This window comes from Muscardinus avellanarius (genome assembly GCF_963383645.1).
Source record: "Muscardinus avellanarius genome assembly, chromosome: 4".
Taxonomy (NCBI): domain Eukaryota; kingdom Metazoa; phylum Chordata; class Mammalia; order Rodentia; family Gliridae; genus Muscardinus; species Muscardinus avellanarius.
The window spans coordinates 40,137,545-40,157,453 of record NC_137789.1 but is presented as its reverse complement, the minus strand read 5'-3'; the positions used below and the strand labels follow the sequence as shown (position 1 = coordinate 40,157,453).

General features: G+C 37.1%; 1 protein-coding gene across 3 annotated transcripts in view; it reads left to right on the top strand.

Annotated features, from left to right (window-relative positions):
* VPS13B (vacuolar protein sorting 13 homolog B) overlaps positions 1–19,909 on the top strand; it is a gene marked incomplete at both ends in the record, with an annotated part of 689,491 nt that overhangs the window by 600,685 nt on the left and 68,897 nt on the right. For all 3 annotated transcript variants that reach the window (XM_080693506.1, XM_080693505.1, XM_080693507.1), the window contains one exon: positions 805–966. In XM_080693506.1, the coding sequence (XP_080549632.1) occupies positions 805–966 (162 nt within the window). The remainder of the gene's footprint in view (positions 1–804; positions 967–19,909) is intronic.

The window sequence follows — 19,909 nt, the reverse complement described above, 5'->3', positions numbered from 1 at the left end:
TCCCTCTCTCCCTCTCTCCCTCTCTCCCTCCCACCTCCAGGGTTTAGCCCACATTTAGTTAGTTTCAACACACAGGAACATTACTAATTCGCTGAGCCTTAGCTACTTAATGAAGGATATTAGCTGATTGATGAATATTAGCTGAAAGAGTTACTGGAAACTGTTCTTCACCTAACATTATTTATCTTGAAAACTGCAGCTTGGATTAAGCTGACTCTGGAGTTGATCTCTTTTGTGTGTTCAACCTCTTTTAACAATGAAGAGAAAGTTATGGTTTTATTTACATCTCTCCCTGAGCAGATTTACACACATACACATATCCACCCTCTCCCTTAAGGGATCTGGGGATGTATTACCTAAATGATCCTTACTTTCTGTAGGGTACAAAATGTGGCTTTGCTAATTGGTCTTGATTGTGGAGTTTAGAAGGCTAGGAACATGGTAATTCTAGCCTCTAGTCCTCTGTTCAAAAATGTACACTGGCCAGTACAGCACTCTTTGTAGCATGTTAATTCATTTTAAGAAATGTTAAAAGTTTGAGGGATCTCATTGTTCTTTTACTCTTTTGTGTGTATGATTTCTTTTGTAGGAGTATAAATCAAAACACATTCTTGGAACATTTATGATCTCTTTAACGTATTTTTTGTGCTTATCCTGGAAATATAGAATACTGGGTATACCAGAGCTAACGACAACAGATCCTTTAGGGTTTCTGTGCTGTAACAATGGCCACTGGGCAGACAGCTGCCAAACATCTTGCAATTAATCTGATACACGTTGGCTTTCATATTCTTTTTCTTTCAGAACAAATGCCCTGAGGTAGAGGAGTTGGTCTTCAGCCATTTCGTGATCTGTAATGACACACAGGAGACGCTGCGGTTTGGCCAGGTGGATACTGATGAAAATATTCTGCTGGCGAGTCTCCATAGTCACCAGTACAGCTGGCGCTCTCACAAATCCCCACAGGTATTTGAGAAATTGCCTTACAAACACAGCGATTGTTAAGGATGGGGATTCATTTATTCTGCAGTTGTGTGCCTGTGTCCAGTTATTCTCTGTTTAAGTCTCCCAAGGAACCATGACATGTAGCTACATCAGACAGAAACCCAGAAATGATCAGAGGAGGGGCCCAATGCACCCGTGCTTCCCTGAAGTTGAAGCGATTTCCTGTTGTGCATGGGTGCTGGTGGGGCAGCAGGATGTGGTGGTCAAAAGATTGGACTCTAGAGTCAAAACATCTAGATCCTGGCTCTGTATAACCTGGCTTGCTTTCTTCTTCAGTTTGCTTTCTTCTTTTCTTCTTGCTTTCTTCTCATACATAGAATGGGGATTCAAAAATAGTACCTATCCTATAGGGTTGTGAGGAATAAATAGCTAATATGTTTAAAGCACTAGACTAGTACTTGGTATATATACAGTAAGTGTGATGTGCTGGGCACTTTAATTCAATTTTTCAGATTTCTTCTGTGTACAGAGTACAGCTCATAATCTATACACAGTGACAAACTAGGGCCAAGGGAGCACTGAGAAAAGACACACTAAAGGATGTCTATTTTCCAAGTAGTATAATTCCAGTTTCCTGTCACTTTAGATGGGAATAATTAGTTATGCCCTACAGGGATAATACAAGGATGAATTAAATGCAAAGATGTGGTCTTAAATGAGTAAAAGAAATCCTAGGAAGTATTCTCAAGAATAATGTATTTCTAAAACTCTGGGTAGTAACTGTCTGCTTATGATTAAAGACAGTCATTAGATTAGAGAGCAAGTTTCCCATCTGGTCTATAGACCAGCTTTAGAATATGTTACACCCTCAGGCTCCATCTCTCTTCTTTTTTCTTTTTCTTTCTTTTCTAGTAGCTAGATTCTTATTTCTTATTTCATTTTCTTTTATCAAATTGCCACACTGTTACAAAGTTTGGAGAAGCAGATATGGTATATCTCTTACTTAAATATATTTAATTTCAATTAATTTGATAAGACATTAAACTACATAAATATTTTTAAATGAAATTTTTAACAAAAATATCATGATTGCACTCTTTTTTAGGGTGAATTACATGACCTTGTTTTCTAATTTTCTTCTCAAGAATTTTTTATATTATAGTTTTAAGTAGTTTGTCCCTGGTAATAAAAAGGATGTTGCATTTGTTTATTTCAAAATTAAGTTTCTCTTTATTAATTTTTTCCTTATTGATTACCAATGTGAAAGCATACAGATAGACAAAACAAAGAAACCCACATATCTGTAATCCCAACCAATGTTCACACTTGCTGTGTAGCCTTTTAATCTTCTAAAGGTTTCCACGGTAATTGCATTACCAGCATTAGTAACAGGGAAAAGGCCCCTGAGGAGCTACAGTAATATATAAATGTGCACTGTGCCTGTGGCCACTTTACTTGTACCCACACAGCATTCTGCAGGCCCTGACCAAGAGAAAGAAAAGCAGAGGAAACAAACACCTTCGTGGGCCAGCGTGAACATGGAGAGCTAGCAGAGCTCTCCTTGACCCTCAGGATTCCAAGCCCTGGGGCCAGTACAGGAAGGGTGAGCGTTATGGTGACAGCTGGCTCAGGGTGGTGGGGACATAGAGTTTCTGGAGGGAAAGAAGAATGAACACTACACCTTTCATATTTATGCCCTTTTACATGTTTCCAATGCCTTTCTGTATTTATCACTAGATTTGTTCTTACAACATTCCTTTGTAGTCCGTGTTATTGGTTGCACATACTTTATAGATAAGGAGACTTATCTTGGATTCTTTAGAGACCTGGCATTATTTCCACAGCATTGTCTTGCTTCCCTAGGTTCTGGCAATGTGGTTAGAATAGCAAAGCTGTGAGATTTAAGAGAAGGGCTGAGAGCCAGGCGTAGTGGTACATACTTGTAATCCCTGCACTTGGGAGGCGGAGACAGGAGGATTGCGAAGGTTCGAAACTCACCTCGCTGGCTTAAGAGACCCTGTTTCCAAATAAAATATAAAATAGGTCTGGAAGTGTAGCCTGGAGGTAGAAGGGTTCTATCCCCAGTACCACCAAAAAAAAAAAAAAAAAAGAGAGAGAGAGAGAGGGCTGAGAAATTCTGATAAAATAGACCATGCAAGTCTAAAGGTAGACCATTATGGGATATTTAGCCCAAATAAGTACTTAAATTCTCATTAACGGAATAACCAAAAACTGTAATCTTTGCAGTCTTAACTGTATTGCCAAAGCTGTATTAGTTGCAAAATCTTACTACCAAAAACAATAGGAACCTTACCTTTTAATGACAAACTAGAAACTCAAGACTGCTAGACTTCTTTTATCTTTGTAAGTGCATACTAAGAATGCAAATTTGAACATGAGCCTCAGTTACTATCATCTTCCTTAGGCTAAAGCTTAAATTTATAGAAAACCATGTCTCTACTAAATCTGTCTATGCTGAAATAAGTATATTTTAAGACCCTCTGAAGCCAGAGGCTTTAGTGGGCCCAGAGGGTCTTCATGGAATTCCTTACATCTATAATTGCAAATTCTGCTGTTTACTAATGAGAGGTTACATCTGAGGATCAGAAAAACTAGCCACTTAGCTTCAAACTGCACCTGGAGCTAGTCATAGATGCACAGTGAGCAAAATGTTCCTTTTCCCTGACTTCTAGTCATATCCTGCATTGCCCGGCAAGCTGGGTTTTAGGAACATTTGTATGTGTGTGTGTTTATGCTACCTTGGGTGTTAGTCAGTTTACAGTCTCAGGGAGAATTGCTAAAGTTCATAGACCTTAACTCCACTAAACAATGTAGCTTACATTGCAGAGATCAAGAAAGTGGCAATGACACCTGGAAAGGTTTCAAAGAGGTCAAGATATCTTAGAACCACACAGGATGTTGCTAACAACATCAAGTCCCAGTAGGATGGGACGAAGCATGGACACAACCAGTTCCAGAAACCCAAAGCTGTGAAACTTTTTAGGACTGAGAAGTCATAAACTCCGCTTATAGTTTCTGACACATGCTTTGAGGCAGAATCACTTAAAATGCTGGATATCCCACAACAATTTCTTGCCTAAACAAACAAAGGAAGAACAAAACTATTTTCTAGGGAATAATTGACTGTGTTCAGCTGCACAGAATCATAAATGCCACTACAAAGGGCCCTTACACATCCCAGTGCAGTAGATTTCAGGTCAGGGTGGATGAGAACAGTGACCACCAAGGGGCTGGTCTTCAGAGAAGTGCTTCATTTTATGCAGAGTTGAATGGAGGCAATGGAAATGGGAATATATGGAATCGTTTCCCAGTATATGAGTAGTATATGCAGCTCAAAGTCGGGGGAAATGTGATTTAGCCAAACCAGGTACAGTGACCTCCACCAACTAGTAGGATTATATGTAGGCTGTTTAACTTCCTTCTCTGGTTAATAGAGAGCACTTTTCGCAAGTGAAACTGCTTAGAATGGGAACGTTTCTACTTTGTATGTAAGCATTTACATGTGCTTTTTATCCTCAAAAATACACACTTTATTAATTATGCACATTTTTTCTAGAATTGTAGAATTCCAATTACCAACTAGTTAATTTAGCAATTGAACCATTAAAAATGGTGAAAATGGGCTATAGAAAGAGCTATAGAAAATATTTCTCTAAAAATGAATATAAAAGCAGTTTCTAGGTTCATGAAATTGGCATTTTTTTTAATAAAAATGTAACAAAGTAAAAATAATTTTGTTGAGCAGCAGAGCTCATCAAAGTGTTCCTGGGAATACTCATTAAGCAAACCTAGGAAGATAGAAAAATAGAAAACTGTAAAACCTACATTGCCTTGAGTCAGAGGTCGGCAAACTGTTTCTTTAAAAGGCTAGGTAGTATTTTAGGTTTGCAAGGTCTTACAAAAACTTCTCAGCTCTGTGCTCTGTGCTTCTCAGCTCTGACAAAGCTTCTCAGCTCTGTGCAAAGGTCACCATGGGTGACACACAACTGAATGAGGCTGCATTCTGATGAAACTTTATTAATAAATGAAGTAAAATTTGAATTTCATATCCAGTGTACACATCAAAAAATCCTTTACGTTTGATTTTATTCAACCATTAAAAATGTAAAAGCCATTCTCAGCTCACTAGCTACCCTAATATAGGCAGCATGTCAAATTTGGTGCATGAGCCCAAGTGTGTCCATCATTGCTTCATCTTTCTCAGTTGATAAAATTCAGTAACCTAAAGGTTTGGTTTAAAGTTGTTTTTACTCTGCCAGGCATGGTGGCACATACCTGTAATTCCATTACCTTGAGAGAGGCTGAGATCGGAGCATCACAAATTTGAAAACATTCTCAGCAACTCAGAGAGACCCTGTTTCAAATAAAAATTAAGGTGGGGTGGGGGATATCTCCAAGATAGAATGCCCCTGGGTTTAATTCAAGAAAAGGAAGGAAGGGAGTGAGGGAAGGAGGTTGGTTGGTTTTCATTCTTACTTAAATGATATTCCTATCACTTTAAAGCTCGGCAAAAAGTTTCAGACATTGAGAAATGACAGATGATAGTTTAAACCTAACTTTTATATAAAAACTTACACTTAGAAAATAAGAGTAAAATATTTTTACTATTATTAGTGTGTGTGTGTGTGTGTGTGTGTGTGTGTGTGTGTGTGTGTGTTTGGAACTGGAGATTGAACCGAGGGACATTCTACCTCTGAGCTATACCCCCAGCTGTATTTTATTTTTTATTTTGAAACAGGGTTGCACTAAGTTGCTGAGGGCCTCACTAAGTTGCTGAGGCTGACCATGAACTGTGATCATCCTGTCTCAGCCTCCCAAGTACTGGGGTTTCAGGAGTATACCTCACGCCTGGCATATTTTTACTATTATATGGACCTAGTCATTGTATAAACAGAAAATTTTCCATTTCTCTTCTGAATATAAATCTTTTTAATGAAATCTGATCATTTTTCATTTGTTTAAAATAGAAAGTCACAGGTTTTGAGTACAGGCCTATCTTAGGGTAATTCCAGCTAATGTCTACTTTTTAACTAGACTGTAAGTCCTATTTGGTTGCTACTCTTTACAAATCCATTCATACAATGCATGTGTGCAAACATCTGAAGAAAGCATGTTTCTTGTTGCCACAGTCACAATTTTAAAACATAAAAAAAGTGGACTCAGTGCAAGGAAAGATTCTTTTGGCAAAAATGATAAGCTTTTTCAAGTGTTCTCCTGTCCATCCATACACATTATGTTTAAAAAAGGAAAATGAGTAAACATTCCTACATATTGAAGTTGCAAAATGACTTGGTATTTCCTTTCTAGGTAGCAGGAATATAAGAGCTTCAAAGCTATTAAAATGATATAGACCTTAAGGGTGTCTTGCACTAGTAATCTATCCTCAGGATAGAATGCATATTGAAACAAAGGTTTATACACAGAATGTTTATCACAATTTTATTATAGTAGAAAAATTTAAATATCAGTATATTCACTTTTAAGTAAATAAATAAAATTTAACATATAAAACTATTACAAATAGTTTTTCTCAATTTACTAGTCTATTAGTTACAGTTTTGCCCATTTCAATCTGTCTTGCAGACTATATCCGAAGTAATTTTCCAGAATAATTTTATTTTTTTCTCTGTTTATAAACCTTCACAAGCTCTCACACAATTTATGAAATAATACCTAAATTCTTTGGCATTCAAGGCCTAGTTCATTCTCCTCAAAGACCTTCCTGTCTGCCTTTATTTCTATCTAGGTACTTATTTATTCTCTTTCTTTCCATTTAATTTTTAATCAAGACATGTTCATTACTATCTGTTGTATGTAGTTAAGCATGTACAGTCTTCTAAGGAACATACTGTCTATAGAGGGAGCCAGAAAATTAAACAAAATGTTATAAGCATGAATGTCTATCAGGATATCATTGCAATAGTTCAGGACAGGGAGAGATGATGGGTAACTAAAGAAAACACTAGGCAAAGGAAGAAAAGCAAGGGAATCGGAGATATAATCAGTTGCACCTAGTGGTACAGGTCAGGCCTACTCCATGTGAAGCAACTAAAGAAAGACAGTTAACAAGAGCCAGGAATTGTTGGAGCAGTCTTGGAAATGTGTTATGTAAGGAACAATAGTAGAATTAGGGGCTTAGCCTGAGGAATGGACTCTACTGAGGGCGAATAAGAGTTATGAGGAAAACCAAGATGTAATAGAAAAACCAGGACATAGGATTTCTTTATTTTTTTATTAATTTTACTAGTGCATTATACTTATGCATCATAGTAAGGTTTGATGTGACATAAAAATACATGCTCACAGTTCTTGGTGTATTTCCTTCCACATCCCACCGTGTTGCCCCCTCTTGCCCCCCTGTACATGTTGGTAAAGTGGGTGGTAATACCTTCATATATTGCCTCAGCATTATCTGAACTACTTTCTTCCTCAGTCCTCTTTTTTCCCCTCCAACCTGCTTCCCCCAATCTCCTTTCACCATCCTATTTTCTCCTCATTTGTTCACAGTGCCTTTTGTTTTCTATTTTCTAACTTCTATGTATGAAAGAAAACATAGGACCCTTGACTTCCTGCGACTGGCTGATCTCACTTAGCATAATATTCTCTAGTTTTATCGATTTTCTTGCATGTGACATAGCTCTGTTCTTCTTCATAGCTGAGTAGAACTCCGTTGTGAGAATATACCACATTTCTTTATCATTCATCTCATGACAGACACCTAGGTTGGTTCCATAATTTGACTATTGTGGATTGTACTGCTACAAACATGGAGAAGTATGTATCACTATAGTATTCTGAATCTGATGCTTTTAAAGATAATAAGGAGTGCTATAGCTGTGCCATATGATGGTTCCATTCCTAGTTTTGTGAGGAACCTCTATACTCATTTCCATAATACCAACACTCCAAAATATAGGCAGTAGTAGAGACTTTCTCAATAAGACCCTCAAAACTCAGGAAATAAAAATAAGAAACAATAAATGGAATGGCATCAAATTAAAAAGCTTCTGTCAGCAAAGGAAACAAGAGTCTAAAGAGTCTACAGAGTGGGAAAAAATCTTTGCCAGGTACTTCTCTGATAGAGGACTAATATCATGATTATATAAGAAATTTAAAACTTAACTTTTTTTATAACAATTTTTTTATTGAACATAAATAGTATACATTTACACTATATTTGGTGCCTTCCCCCCCCCCGCCCACATTTCCCCCCCACACACACACCAATGGTTGTCCAGGTTAACCATGTCTTATTCATAATTTTACACATGTTCAAGTGTAGACCCTTATTAATCGAGACCGGCCTTCCTCCTCTCCTATCTTACCATCCAAACTTAGCTAGTATTTCCCCTTCAATATCTGGAGTCCCTCTGGTATTCTTTGTGTTTCCTAGTTTGGGCATATTAGAGGAAACATATGTATCTTCTTCTTCTGTGCTTGGCTGATCTCACTTAACATAATGTTCTCCAGGGCTTTCCATCTTCTTTCAAATGATATAATTTTGTTCTTCTTTATGGCTGAATAGAATTCCATTGTGTGTATTTCCCATAGTTTTGCTATCCATTCATCTGTTGATGGTGATCTGGGTTGGTTCCATATTTTGGCTATTACAAATTGTGCTGCTATGAACATAGGTATGCATATGTTGCTGTAGTTCTCTGAATTCAACTCCTTTGGAAAGATACCCATGGGTGGTTCAGTGGTAGAATTCTTAAAACTTAACTTTTAAAAAATAGGCAATTAACAGGCTGGGATGTAACTCAGTGGCAAAGCCCTTCCCTGTCAAGTGCACTGACCTGGGTTCAATCCCCAGTCCAAAAAGACACACACACAAAAAAATACCCCCTTTAAAATAAATAAAAAATAGGTAGATACTTCTCAAAAGAGGAAATACAATCAGCTAATAAGTGTGCTCATAATGGTGTATTAAAGTCATTAAAGGGGAATATGTAGCAGAGTAGAATTGTCAGATTCTATAAGGCGACTGAGTGATATAAAAACTAAAAAAGCATGGTGGCGCATACTTATAATCTCAGTACTTGGGAGGCCGAGACCGGAGAATTGCAGGTTCGCAGACAGCCTCAGCTACTTAGGCCCTCGCCAACTTAGTGAGACCCTGTTTCAAAATAAAGAATAAAAATAGGGCTGAGGGTATAGCTTGGAGGTAGAAAGCCAGTACTGCAAGAGAAAAAGAGAGAGGGGAGGTGGGGGGAGAGAGGGAGGGAGGGACCATTGTATTTGACTGTTGGGATATCACTAAGAAAAGCACTTTAATGGAGAGAGAGCTATCAAAGCCAGACTACAGTGGAGTGAGAAAGTAGAAAGAATGGGCCCATTTTTTCCATCTTTTATTGGCTATTGTCTGGAGAAAGCTTTAGAGTCTGGGGGAATGGAAGGCATTTAGGCATGCTCATTTGAAAAGAAGTAAATAGAGAGACTGATGATGCAGAATAGAAAAATAATAAGTAATTTCATAAGCTCTTAAAAGGGAGAAGAGGAAAGATTCCAGATTGTGAATGGAAGGATTTACCCAGGATAAGAAGAGGTTCGTACCAGAAATCTCTTGCTACTTAAACTACCCCCAAACTTAGTGGCTCAGAAATCATTGGTTCGTTCATAGGTCTGTTAGAAATCTAGGCACATTCTACAGGTTCTTCTGCTGGTCTCACTTGGCCTCACTCAGAAGGTTCCAGTCAGCTAATAGGTAAACTAGGGCTGGTTGGTAGTTATTTCGTAGTTGGCAGGCTGTTGGCCAAGTGCCTTGGTTCTCTTCCGTGTGACCTCCTTAGCAAGCTTACCCAGGCTTCTTCACAGAACAGAAACAAAGACTACCAGACCTCTTAAGTGTAGGCTCATCTCACAAATGGCCATTCTGTCACATCCTGTTGGGGAGAGCAAGTCACAGGTTAAGCCAGTGCAAAGTCAGGGAGCTAGAATTAAAGGAGTTGCCATAGAGGATCTGTGGACATTTACAATTTACCATGAGAAAGTCCCCCTACTGTGAAATAGGAGAAAATTGAAGGTGGGTGTGATTGTAGATGAGGCTATTATGGTTGTTTGGTGGGAGTGAAAAGGGAAAAAAAGGAGTCGATGGCTTTAATAATTTCCACAATAACTTTTTCTATATTTTGCTTATAAGTATTCAAAAATGCACACTAAATGGCTAAATTGGGGGAAATTTTCTAACATTTTTAAGCACATAAGTTTAAAATATTCATTCATTCATTCATTCATTCATTCATTTATTGGTAGTAGGGGTTTAACTCAGGAGCATTCTACTTCCAAGCTACCCCCTAGCCCTATTTTATTTTTTATTTCAAAACACGGTCTTGCTATATTGTTGAGAGTCTTGCTAAGTTGCCAAAGTTAGCTTTGAACCTATGATCCTCCTGTCTCAGCCTCCCAAGCACTGGGATTTCAGGTGTGTGCCACCATGCCCAGCTTAAATCTTAATTATTTTACTAATATTAAAATGCCAAATGTTGTTCTTTGCATTATATTGGATGCTTTTGTATATACTGTATATACAAAGAGACACTGATCTCAAATGCAGTGCCTCAGCATACTATCAATGTGATGACTTCTAATTAATTAAAGTAGCCTCTGGTCCTCCCTATGACCTCCAATGAAGACGTATAACACAGGAAAATGCTACAGGAGATGGGTAGCAATATAGTTCAGAGAAAACCAACTTTCAGGCCTGCATGCATGTGCAACTCTTTATACTTACTTTTTTTTTGTATTTATTCTATAAAATTTTTTTTACCATAAACTAAAAGTACATAGTATAATAAGTAAATATTATGCACTTAAAGTAGACTTCACTACAAGCTAACTTTGCCACATCTTGTCTCTTTCTTTAATCATTGCAATAATTTCCCAGGAATCTCTAGTATCGCCCTTATTGTTGTATAGGGCACAGCTGTCTGCAACTAGCAAGTCCATTTGGGGAAGAAGATTTTAAGCCTTTGCTCCCCAGTGGCAAGAACAGGCTTCTTTTTATTGTTGCTGACATTAAGATAGCTAAAATCAACAGTGAGGTAAACACTTCTTTGGACCATCTGGCAAGGACTTTAATCCAAAATATTCTGTAAACATCGACTCCATTTGAGTACCCGGAACTACTGTCCATTCGCCATCAGTAATGTATTTCAGTTTTAAGCAATAATCAAAATAGCAAAAATGTAGACTACAGACTCAGTTCCCTTACTTTTCTCTCTTAAAATATTTTTAGTATCATGAGGGATTCCAGGAAATTCTCTGAAGGAGCTTACAGTACCTTTTGCAGTTACCAGTAGAATTAAATGGGGTTCCAGCAAATCAGGTCATTAAGTATTTAATGCACAGAGAATATATGAAATTTCTTCATTTTCTGTTACTAGATACATGTATTCTACTTAAATTACAAGCAGAAGTTTGAGGTTGAGTTTTCCTTCTCCATATTTTAGAGTTTCTTGATAAAAATCAGTTCCAATATGACCTATTTCAAGATTTTTAAAGTCTTTCACAAGAAATGGCCAAGATGGGATTGTGATAGGGTACTTTATCCAGTCCCAGAGCTGTTTTTTTTTTTAATAAATCTGCATGAAAGTGGTAGACTGGGGATCATTTAAGCTCTGAAGCACCCAAAGGAATGATTGCTGGTGCTGCTAATGGTTTCTCTGTCCCTTCCCTGGCAATAAATTTTAGATACTGAAATATAGCTTTGGATAAAACATACTAGAAATTCCTTAAGCTTTTTACAAGATACTCAAAGTCTTTTCACAAGCCAGTGTTCTGCAAATGTGAATTCTTGACTTCTAAACATAAAGATTCTTCAATGAACTAGTTTTAAATGTGACTTTTAATACAGAGTGCTTGGAGAAAAGGAATACAGCTAAACCATGAAAGCATGGTATTTTTCTATTTTGGAGTAATAGGAAATCCTGGTTAAGAATGTTACAAAGGTCTCCACCTACATAATGCAATTGTGTTTAATCACACCTATCACGTGAGTCTCTGAAAAGCATTGACTAAAAGACAGTGGTGTACCTATTATACTGTGGCACGTTTTAATTATTTCCATGCTTTCAAATTATTTCCAGAATATTGAAGAAATTATTATTTAAAGGTCAGAATAATGCCCAAGACAGGGCCAAGCCCAGTGAGTGTCAGATGCATGGAATGTTGGATGACTTCATAGTTATGAAATTATTTCATTTCTCATGATAATTCCTGACTTGCCAAGTTAGTGAATTTTAAGAACTCTGAGAGGAGATTTTAAGATAAATGTGAAATAATCCATACTTTTGGAGTCAGGGACTTCCCTTCAGGCATTAGTTCATGTTTGACTTGCTTGACTTACACTTGGGGATAAAATGAGTTAGGACAAGGTCTTAGATACCACATTCCCTCACTGGGAAAGAAAACCTACTTGCACAACTTTGGCTGGCTCATGTTTCTTGTTATACAGGCACTAAGAAGCAGCGGTTGCCATGAAATACTTTATTTAACCTTTACAAAAATGTTTTCTTAGTATGGCAAGGCAGTTTAGTCAAATAAAAATAAATAACTAAGAAATTTGGATTTCCTTTATATCCATCTGGTGATTTCTTTTCTCTCTAATTAAAAATTAGTGATAACGATTTTAATTGTCTAAATTGCCATAATGACTAAAAATAAATTTAAAATCACATAAAACTACTTCATCTCTTCTTTAGAACATGTTTTCTAAGTTGGCATGTTTGCTAAGTTAATCTAAATTTTGTTAAACAATGAATGTTACATTTGAGAACAATTTAAAAGAGAATTTTAATTCAAACTCTGTGTGAGTTTGTCTATTGTTTATACTTATATTTAGTTGGAATGATCTTCAAACAAATAAACAAAAGCTTGATAATGTGACTCGCACTCAGAGTACTTATCCAAACTCAAGTACTATCAGATTGCCTCTCTAGTTGGTTATCTTGTTGACTTTCATTTCTTTTTTAGTGATTATTATTGGTACATTATAATCATACATCATGATAAAGTTCAGAATGATGGAGGTATACATGTAGATAGCAGTCAGTGAGCCTCCCCTCAACTCCCACCCTACTCCCTCACTCTCCCTCAGCACAACATTGATATTTGCATTAATAGTTTTGTGTATACACATCATGTCCATTGAAGTGTTGCCTTCATCGAATTTAGCTCACCTAAGTTATTCTCTATTTTTTCCATCCAACATACTCTTCCATAAAAGAAGTCCAGCCAAGAACGCAATGACCATTAACTATCATTCTGTCAAAATAGTATGTCTATACAGCACCAGATGGTATGTCCTGGCTATTAGTACAACTCTCATTAAGCAGAAAGAAAGTTTTTATTTCTTTAAAAAAAAAATTTTTTTTGAAGCCAGGCATGGTGGTGTATGCCTGTAATCCCAGCATTTGGGAGGTGAGACAGGAGGATTGCAGTTCGCAAACAGCCTCAGCTATTTAGTGAGGCCCTCTGCAACTCAGTGAGACCCAGTTTCAAAACAAAGAATAAAAATTAGGGCAGGGGGTGTAGCTCGGAGATCGAATGCCCCTGCGTTCTATCCCCAGACCCGAAAAAAAAAAAAAAAACTTTGAATTATCATCTTCTGTATATACCTATGTACATACATAGAAAAGTTCTTTGAATGTTCACTTTTCAGCCCTTTGTGCCAGTATCAAGGGTAAACACACTGTCACACAATTTTGAACTTAAGGCAGCTATTAATATCATAGCTCATGTTTTTTTTTTTTTTTTTAGTCATATATAGTTTTAACTATAGGGAAAACTACACCCCTTAAAAACATATGTTTTCACAATAGATATGTGTACTGGGCATGACCCCTTTAAAACAAATACTTTCTTTTACTGTACATGTTTATTTATGATTTCATGATGGAAATGTTCAAAATCAGTTATGAATGAAATTGTAGAATATTTTAATATGCTCATTAATTTTTTACAAATTTATTAAGTAAATTACTCCCTTAATGTAGATCACTTAGATTTAGATCATTCTTAAGAAAGAATGACTATTACGCAGCACATTTTGTAGAGAATGTATAACTCAAAAGTGCTACTATTCACCCTATTATTTTTCAATTTATTTTCTCTAAGTGTGTAAACCTCAGACAAAGACTAATGCCTAAACAGTAAAAGTCCATAAATGAATTAGAGTTCTGTTATGAATATTTATGAAAAAACATTTAAAAGATTTTATGGCACCTGGGCATACTGGCACATGCCTGTAATCCTAGTACTTGGGAGACTAAGACAGGAGGATCACCAGTTCAAGACCAGCCTCAGCAACCATGCGAGACTTGCAGCAACCTAGCAAGACTCTTTATTAAGGGCAAAATAAAGAAGGGTTGAGGATGGGCCTCAGCGGTAGAATTCTACTGGTTCAATCTTTAGTGACACACACACACACACACACACACACACACACACACACACACACACCCCACACCATTCTATGGCTTCATTTCAGATATATAAAAGCATTGATTAATCCCTAATGTTTGCTAGATATGTGTGGCACTTGATATCCTAACTTACCCTTGGAAAGTCAAATAACCATTATAAATTATATGATGAAATAATGTAACACAGTGTTTCAAAGCTTTGAAGGATATGGGTGTACTATGTGAGTGACATTATTTCAAGCAGCCAAACTGCAAAAGTGACAGTGTTTGTCCCAGTTACTTTTTTTTTTTTTTTTTGGCTGGTCTGGGGATGGAAGCCAGGGGCATTCGATCTCCAAGTTACACCCCCAGCCCTACTTTTTACTCTTTATTTTGTAACCAGGTCTCACTGAGTTGCAGAAGGCCTCACTAAGTAGCTGAGGCTGTCCGCGAACCTCTGTCCTCTGGTCTCAGCCTCCCAAATCCTGGGATTACAAGCGGGCACCACCACACCGGCTCAGTTACTTTTTTCCACCGTCTTCCATGCTTCAGTTCTGGTGCTTGTGGACAGTTGATGCTCCATGGGGAGACAGCAGTTACTGAACAAGGGTTCGGTGCCTCTTCACCTTTCCTTTCTCTACCACTCTCTTATGTGGGTCCTTTTCCTAACCTTCTCCATCCCCAGTAATCACACAGATGGCTCTTGGCCGACCAAGAGTAAGATTTGACCTCCTAAAACAATGAATTTTGTTCTAGCATGACTCTCCTTTCCAGGATCAATATTCAATGGCTCCATCTGGGTTACGATCAAAACTATTACAGGAAAGGAAGATGATGTTTTTATAATAAAAAGCTAATTTCCCACATTATATTGTCAAAAAGCATAACCAGTTGTTTTCACAATTAGCTTGAAGCCATAACTTGTCACTTTATGACTCGCCTTTGTTTGCCATGCAGTCAGTATGCTTTGCAGACATTAATTTTGTACAGAAAGAACCATTCTGTCCCTGGTTGTCATGTGGCAAGTTAGGCTGATGCCTGGTTTTGTGTTTTAGAAGTAACAGTAGTATCTTTTATTCCATTTCAACCTGTCTTTTTTTCATGTTTTTTGAATAAATAAAATATGTCCTCTAGCCAAATTTTTAACTTCCCCCAACAAGACACGTCTGGAGTCCTACAGCCCCCCCACCACTAATTTTGCAGTATAATTGTTCTCATTTAATATATTTTCCCACAATAAGCATTTTTAGCCCAACTGAATTGTCTCTTTCTTTTCTATACCCAATATAGATAGTATAATTAATTGGCTTATGATAAATATTTACTAGCTATAGATCCTTTAAAATATTTGACAAGTTGCCAGGTGTAGTGGTGCACGCTGATAATCCCAGTACTTGGGAGGCTGAGACAGGAGGATTGCATAGGTTTGAAGCCAGCCTCAGTCACTTACTGAGGCTCTCAGCAACTTAGTGAGACCCTGTTTCCAAATAAAATATTACTTTGGTGATTTCATTCGAAACACCCCCTCATGTTACCCCTGGGTAATATAAGGCTGTAACTATCTTCTGTATTTATTTTTAATAAACTTCTTTAAATCTTCAAAAAAATACAAAGTAAAATAGGTCAGGGCTATAGCTCGGAGGTAGAAGGCCCTTGAGTTCCATCCCCAGTACCACACAAAAAAAACTATAAATTAAAATATTTGATAAGTTGAAAAGAACCCTATTGCCTTAAGGGAAAAAACTCACATAATCATGTTAAATTACTCTAAGAATCATATACTTATATAATATAACAATTTAGCCAGCCAGACCCTTTTGTAGGCGGTAAGGAGGCTTCAGAGATGAACTAAGATCATGTCACCCTCTTAGCAAAGTGCCACTAGAGCAACTAGGGAATCTGTGACTTTGACTAGGACACACAGGGGACTCCATTCAAGGGCTGAGTTTGCGTTTTTCAAAGTCAAATGTATTTCTTGAAATGCAGTCTCTATATGCTTTCTATTGGAAAGTATTCATTTTAATAACATTAATTTTTATCTAATGGCAATATAGTACATATTCTTGGTCTAAAATTTGGAAATTACATAAAAACACACAAACTGCACAGGAAAAAAAGGAAACGCAAAAACATATAAGCCATAACCCCAAGATAATCACTATTTTAAAAATAAATATTTGTGTATGTGAGGGTGTACATACACACACACACACACACACACATACACACACACCCCTTTTGTTTATTTTACCAAAATAGAATATACCATACTTACCTTTTTATGATTATTTTTCATTAATATATTGCTAACCAATAGTGGTAACAACTTTTTTTTTTAATTGGTGCACTGTATTCATACATCATAGTGGGATATATACTTTTGTAGACATACATGCACACATTGCCCAGTCAGCCCCCACCCAATCCCCACCCCATTCTCTCCCTATCCCTCCCTCCCATGCTTGGCTTAGTGATTGACATCTAGTATTATAGCAATTTATCAAAAATTAAAAATGATAATCTCACATAACAGTTTAATTTGTCTGATACCAAGCTTTTGATTACTTAAAGATAACATTTCAATATTTCTTTTTGCTTTCTTTCTTACCAGAGAATCTATTTTTTCTATTTTTTAGGTGAAACTATCATATATTTATATATTTATTTTTCAGAAAAAAAATCTATCCTAATATGGAATAAGGACTCTAGGTACCCACAACAATCTTGAAAAAGAACAAAGCTAGAAGATGTATATTTTCTGATTTCAAACCATATAAAGCTACAATAATTGAAACAGTGTAGTACTATTCTAAAGGCAGATATATAAACCATTGGAGTTAAATAAAAGCCTAGAGCTAAATTCTTCCCTATATTGTCAAGTTATTTTTGACAAGGTTTCCACGAACATTTGGTGGTGGGAATAATAATCTTTTAACTAAATATTGTTGAAAAATAATAATTACATGGAAAAGAATAAAATTGGACCCTTACCTAATCCCATATACAAATATTAACTCAAAATAGATAAAAGACCTAAATATAAATCTTAAGACTATAAACTTTTAGAAGAAAATCTGGGTCATAAAACCTCACAACATTGAAATTGGTAGTGATTTCTTGGTTATGATTTCAATGGCACAGGCAACAGAAGAGTATACAAACTCCCTAAAAAATAAAAAACATATTGTATATCCAAAGACAATGTAAACAGAGTTAACAGTTACTAATAGAATGGGATAAAATATTTCCAAATGCTATATCTGAAGGTATATTAATATTCCAACTAGAAATCCTAAAAATTAACAACAATAAAGGCAAACAATACCCTTTACAGATAGGTAAAAGACTAACATAAATAATGAATCTCCACAGATAACCAATCTTAGTTGTCTGTTGGATGGAAAATCTTGTTTCTCTAGTTCTGATGTGTGTTACCTATTTCTTCTTTGTAGTTATAATCTCTTTGAGTATTTTCTCTAGTGCTGGTTTTGAAGACATAAATTCCTTCAGTTTCTGTTTGTCATGGAAGCTTCTTATTTCTCCATCTAATTTGATAGAAAGTTTTGCTGGGTAGGAAATTTTTGGCTGGAAGTTGTTTTCTTTCAGAGTTTGGAATATGTTACTCCAAGCCCTTCTGGCTCTCATGACTTGGTTTGGGAAGTCTGGAGTGATTCTAATTGGTTTGCCTCTGAATGTCACTTGGCCCTTTGCTTTTGTTGCCTTTAAGATTCTCTGCTTGGCTTCCACATTGGCCATTTTGACAATTATGTGGCGTGGGGATCCTCTTCTCCGATCCTGTCTAAAGGGAGTTCTATACGTTTCCTGGAACTGCATATCGACCTCTTGCTCTATGTCTGGAAAATTTTCTGCTATTACTTCCTTGAAGAGATTGTTGATCCCTTTGGTTTCACTTTCTTTTCCCTCCTCTATTCCAATTATTCTTAGGTTAGCTCTCTTAAAATGGGCCCATATTTCTTCAATATCAGATTCCTGCTGTCGGATATTTTTTCCTAGATTAGAAACTATGCGTTCATTTTTGGAATGATCATCTTCTAAGAGCGAGATTCTGTTCTCCATGTGTTCTAATCGGTTGTTTGTGCTTTGAATTGAGGCCTTTAGTTCATTAATTGCATCCTTTATCTCTTTTTGGCTCTCTCTGAGTTCTTTTCGAAGCACCTCTATTATTTCTACAGTTATTTTCCTGATTTGATCTTCTAGAAATCTCTGATTTTCTGTTTTATCGGGTTCTGATGTTGTGGGGTTGTGAGCATTCATTGCTCCAGTATTATTCCTCTTTCCCATGATTTCGGAAGTTTGTGCCTTCTCTGGGTTCTTCCCTTAGGTCACTATGACTTCACTTAAGGTGTTCTGGATCTCGAGTCAGTAGTATCTCAGACCCCACTACTCCTTTACTGGGTTGTATCACAGAGTCTCCGACCCAGAGAGTTGATAGAGGCTGCTTTAGACTGTGGGGGGGTGCCAGGTTGCACGTTCTCCTATGGTGTGATATCACTGCCACCGCCCCTCTCCCACTGGGTCAAGTCCCAGTGAGTACAGTACTGGGATTTCTCCACTGTGGCCCACAATTTGACTCACTGTTCTTGAGTACGCAGATGTAGCTGTACTGAATTCGGTGAATTCGGTGCTGTTGCCGCCGGTGGCAATATGGCGCCGCTGCTACGCCCTCGGCTATGGGGCTGGCGTTTTTTTTTTCTTGGTTTTGATTTCCACTCTGAATCCCTGCAGCGTGTGCTGAGCTCAGCCACTGGGAGCTTTAGATGCCCTGTGCGCCGAGAAATCCCGCCTGGCTGTTCCGCAGCGGCTCCCCTCGGCTTGCTGTGGCCGTCCCGTGAATTCGCCGGTGCCGCCAGCAGTATGGCGCTGCTGCCGCGTCCTCAGGCGTGAAGCCGCGTCCTTGGGCGTGAGGATCTCCTCTGTGGCTCTGTTCTCAGTCCGCTTTCTCTCTGGAGCCTGGTGATTTTTTTTGTTTCTCTGGTGATGTTGTTTTCTGGCTTTGAAAGGCACTGATTTTGTGGTAATGGAGATTTGTTGTTAGCGGGGCTCTTAAGCCCCGCTTTTCTCAGTCGCCATCTTCCCGGAAGTCCTGGTAACAACTTTTCATGCTGTGAATTTTTTCAAAATTTTTAGAGGGCTCTACAATATATGTATGACTAAAAATAGAAACTCTTGAGTTTTCACTTGTTCAAACCTTATACCTTTCCTTCCCTAGCACTGTGGCTGGAAGAAGTCACTCAACCTCTATACCCCTAATTTTTTTTTTTTTTATTCTGTGAAAGCGAAAAAAAAAAAATTTACTTTATAAGATTGTTTTAAGGAATAAATAAGACAATATATAAAAACAGTCATAGTATCTAATAAATGATAGGCATTATTATTTTCATTATATTTTATTTGACCAATTTTCTAATACTGCCAAAATTTTATTTTTAAAATAGTGCTAGAATAAACATATATCTAGGTAAATCTTTGCACACATTCATAATATTACCTTAGTATAAATTCTTTCCTAGAATCAATGAATC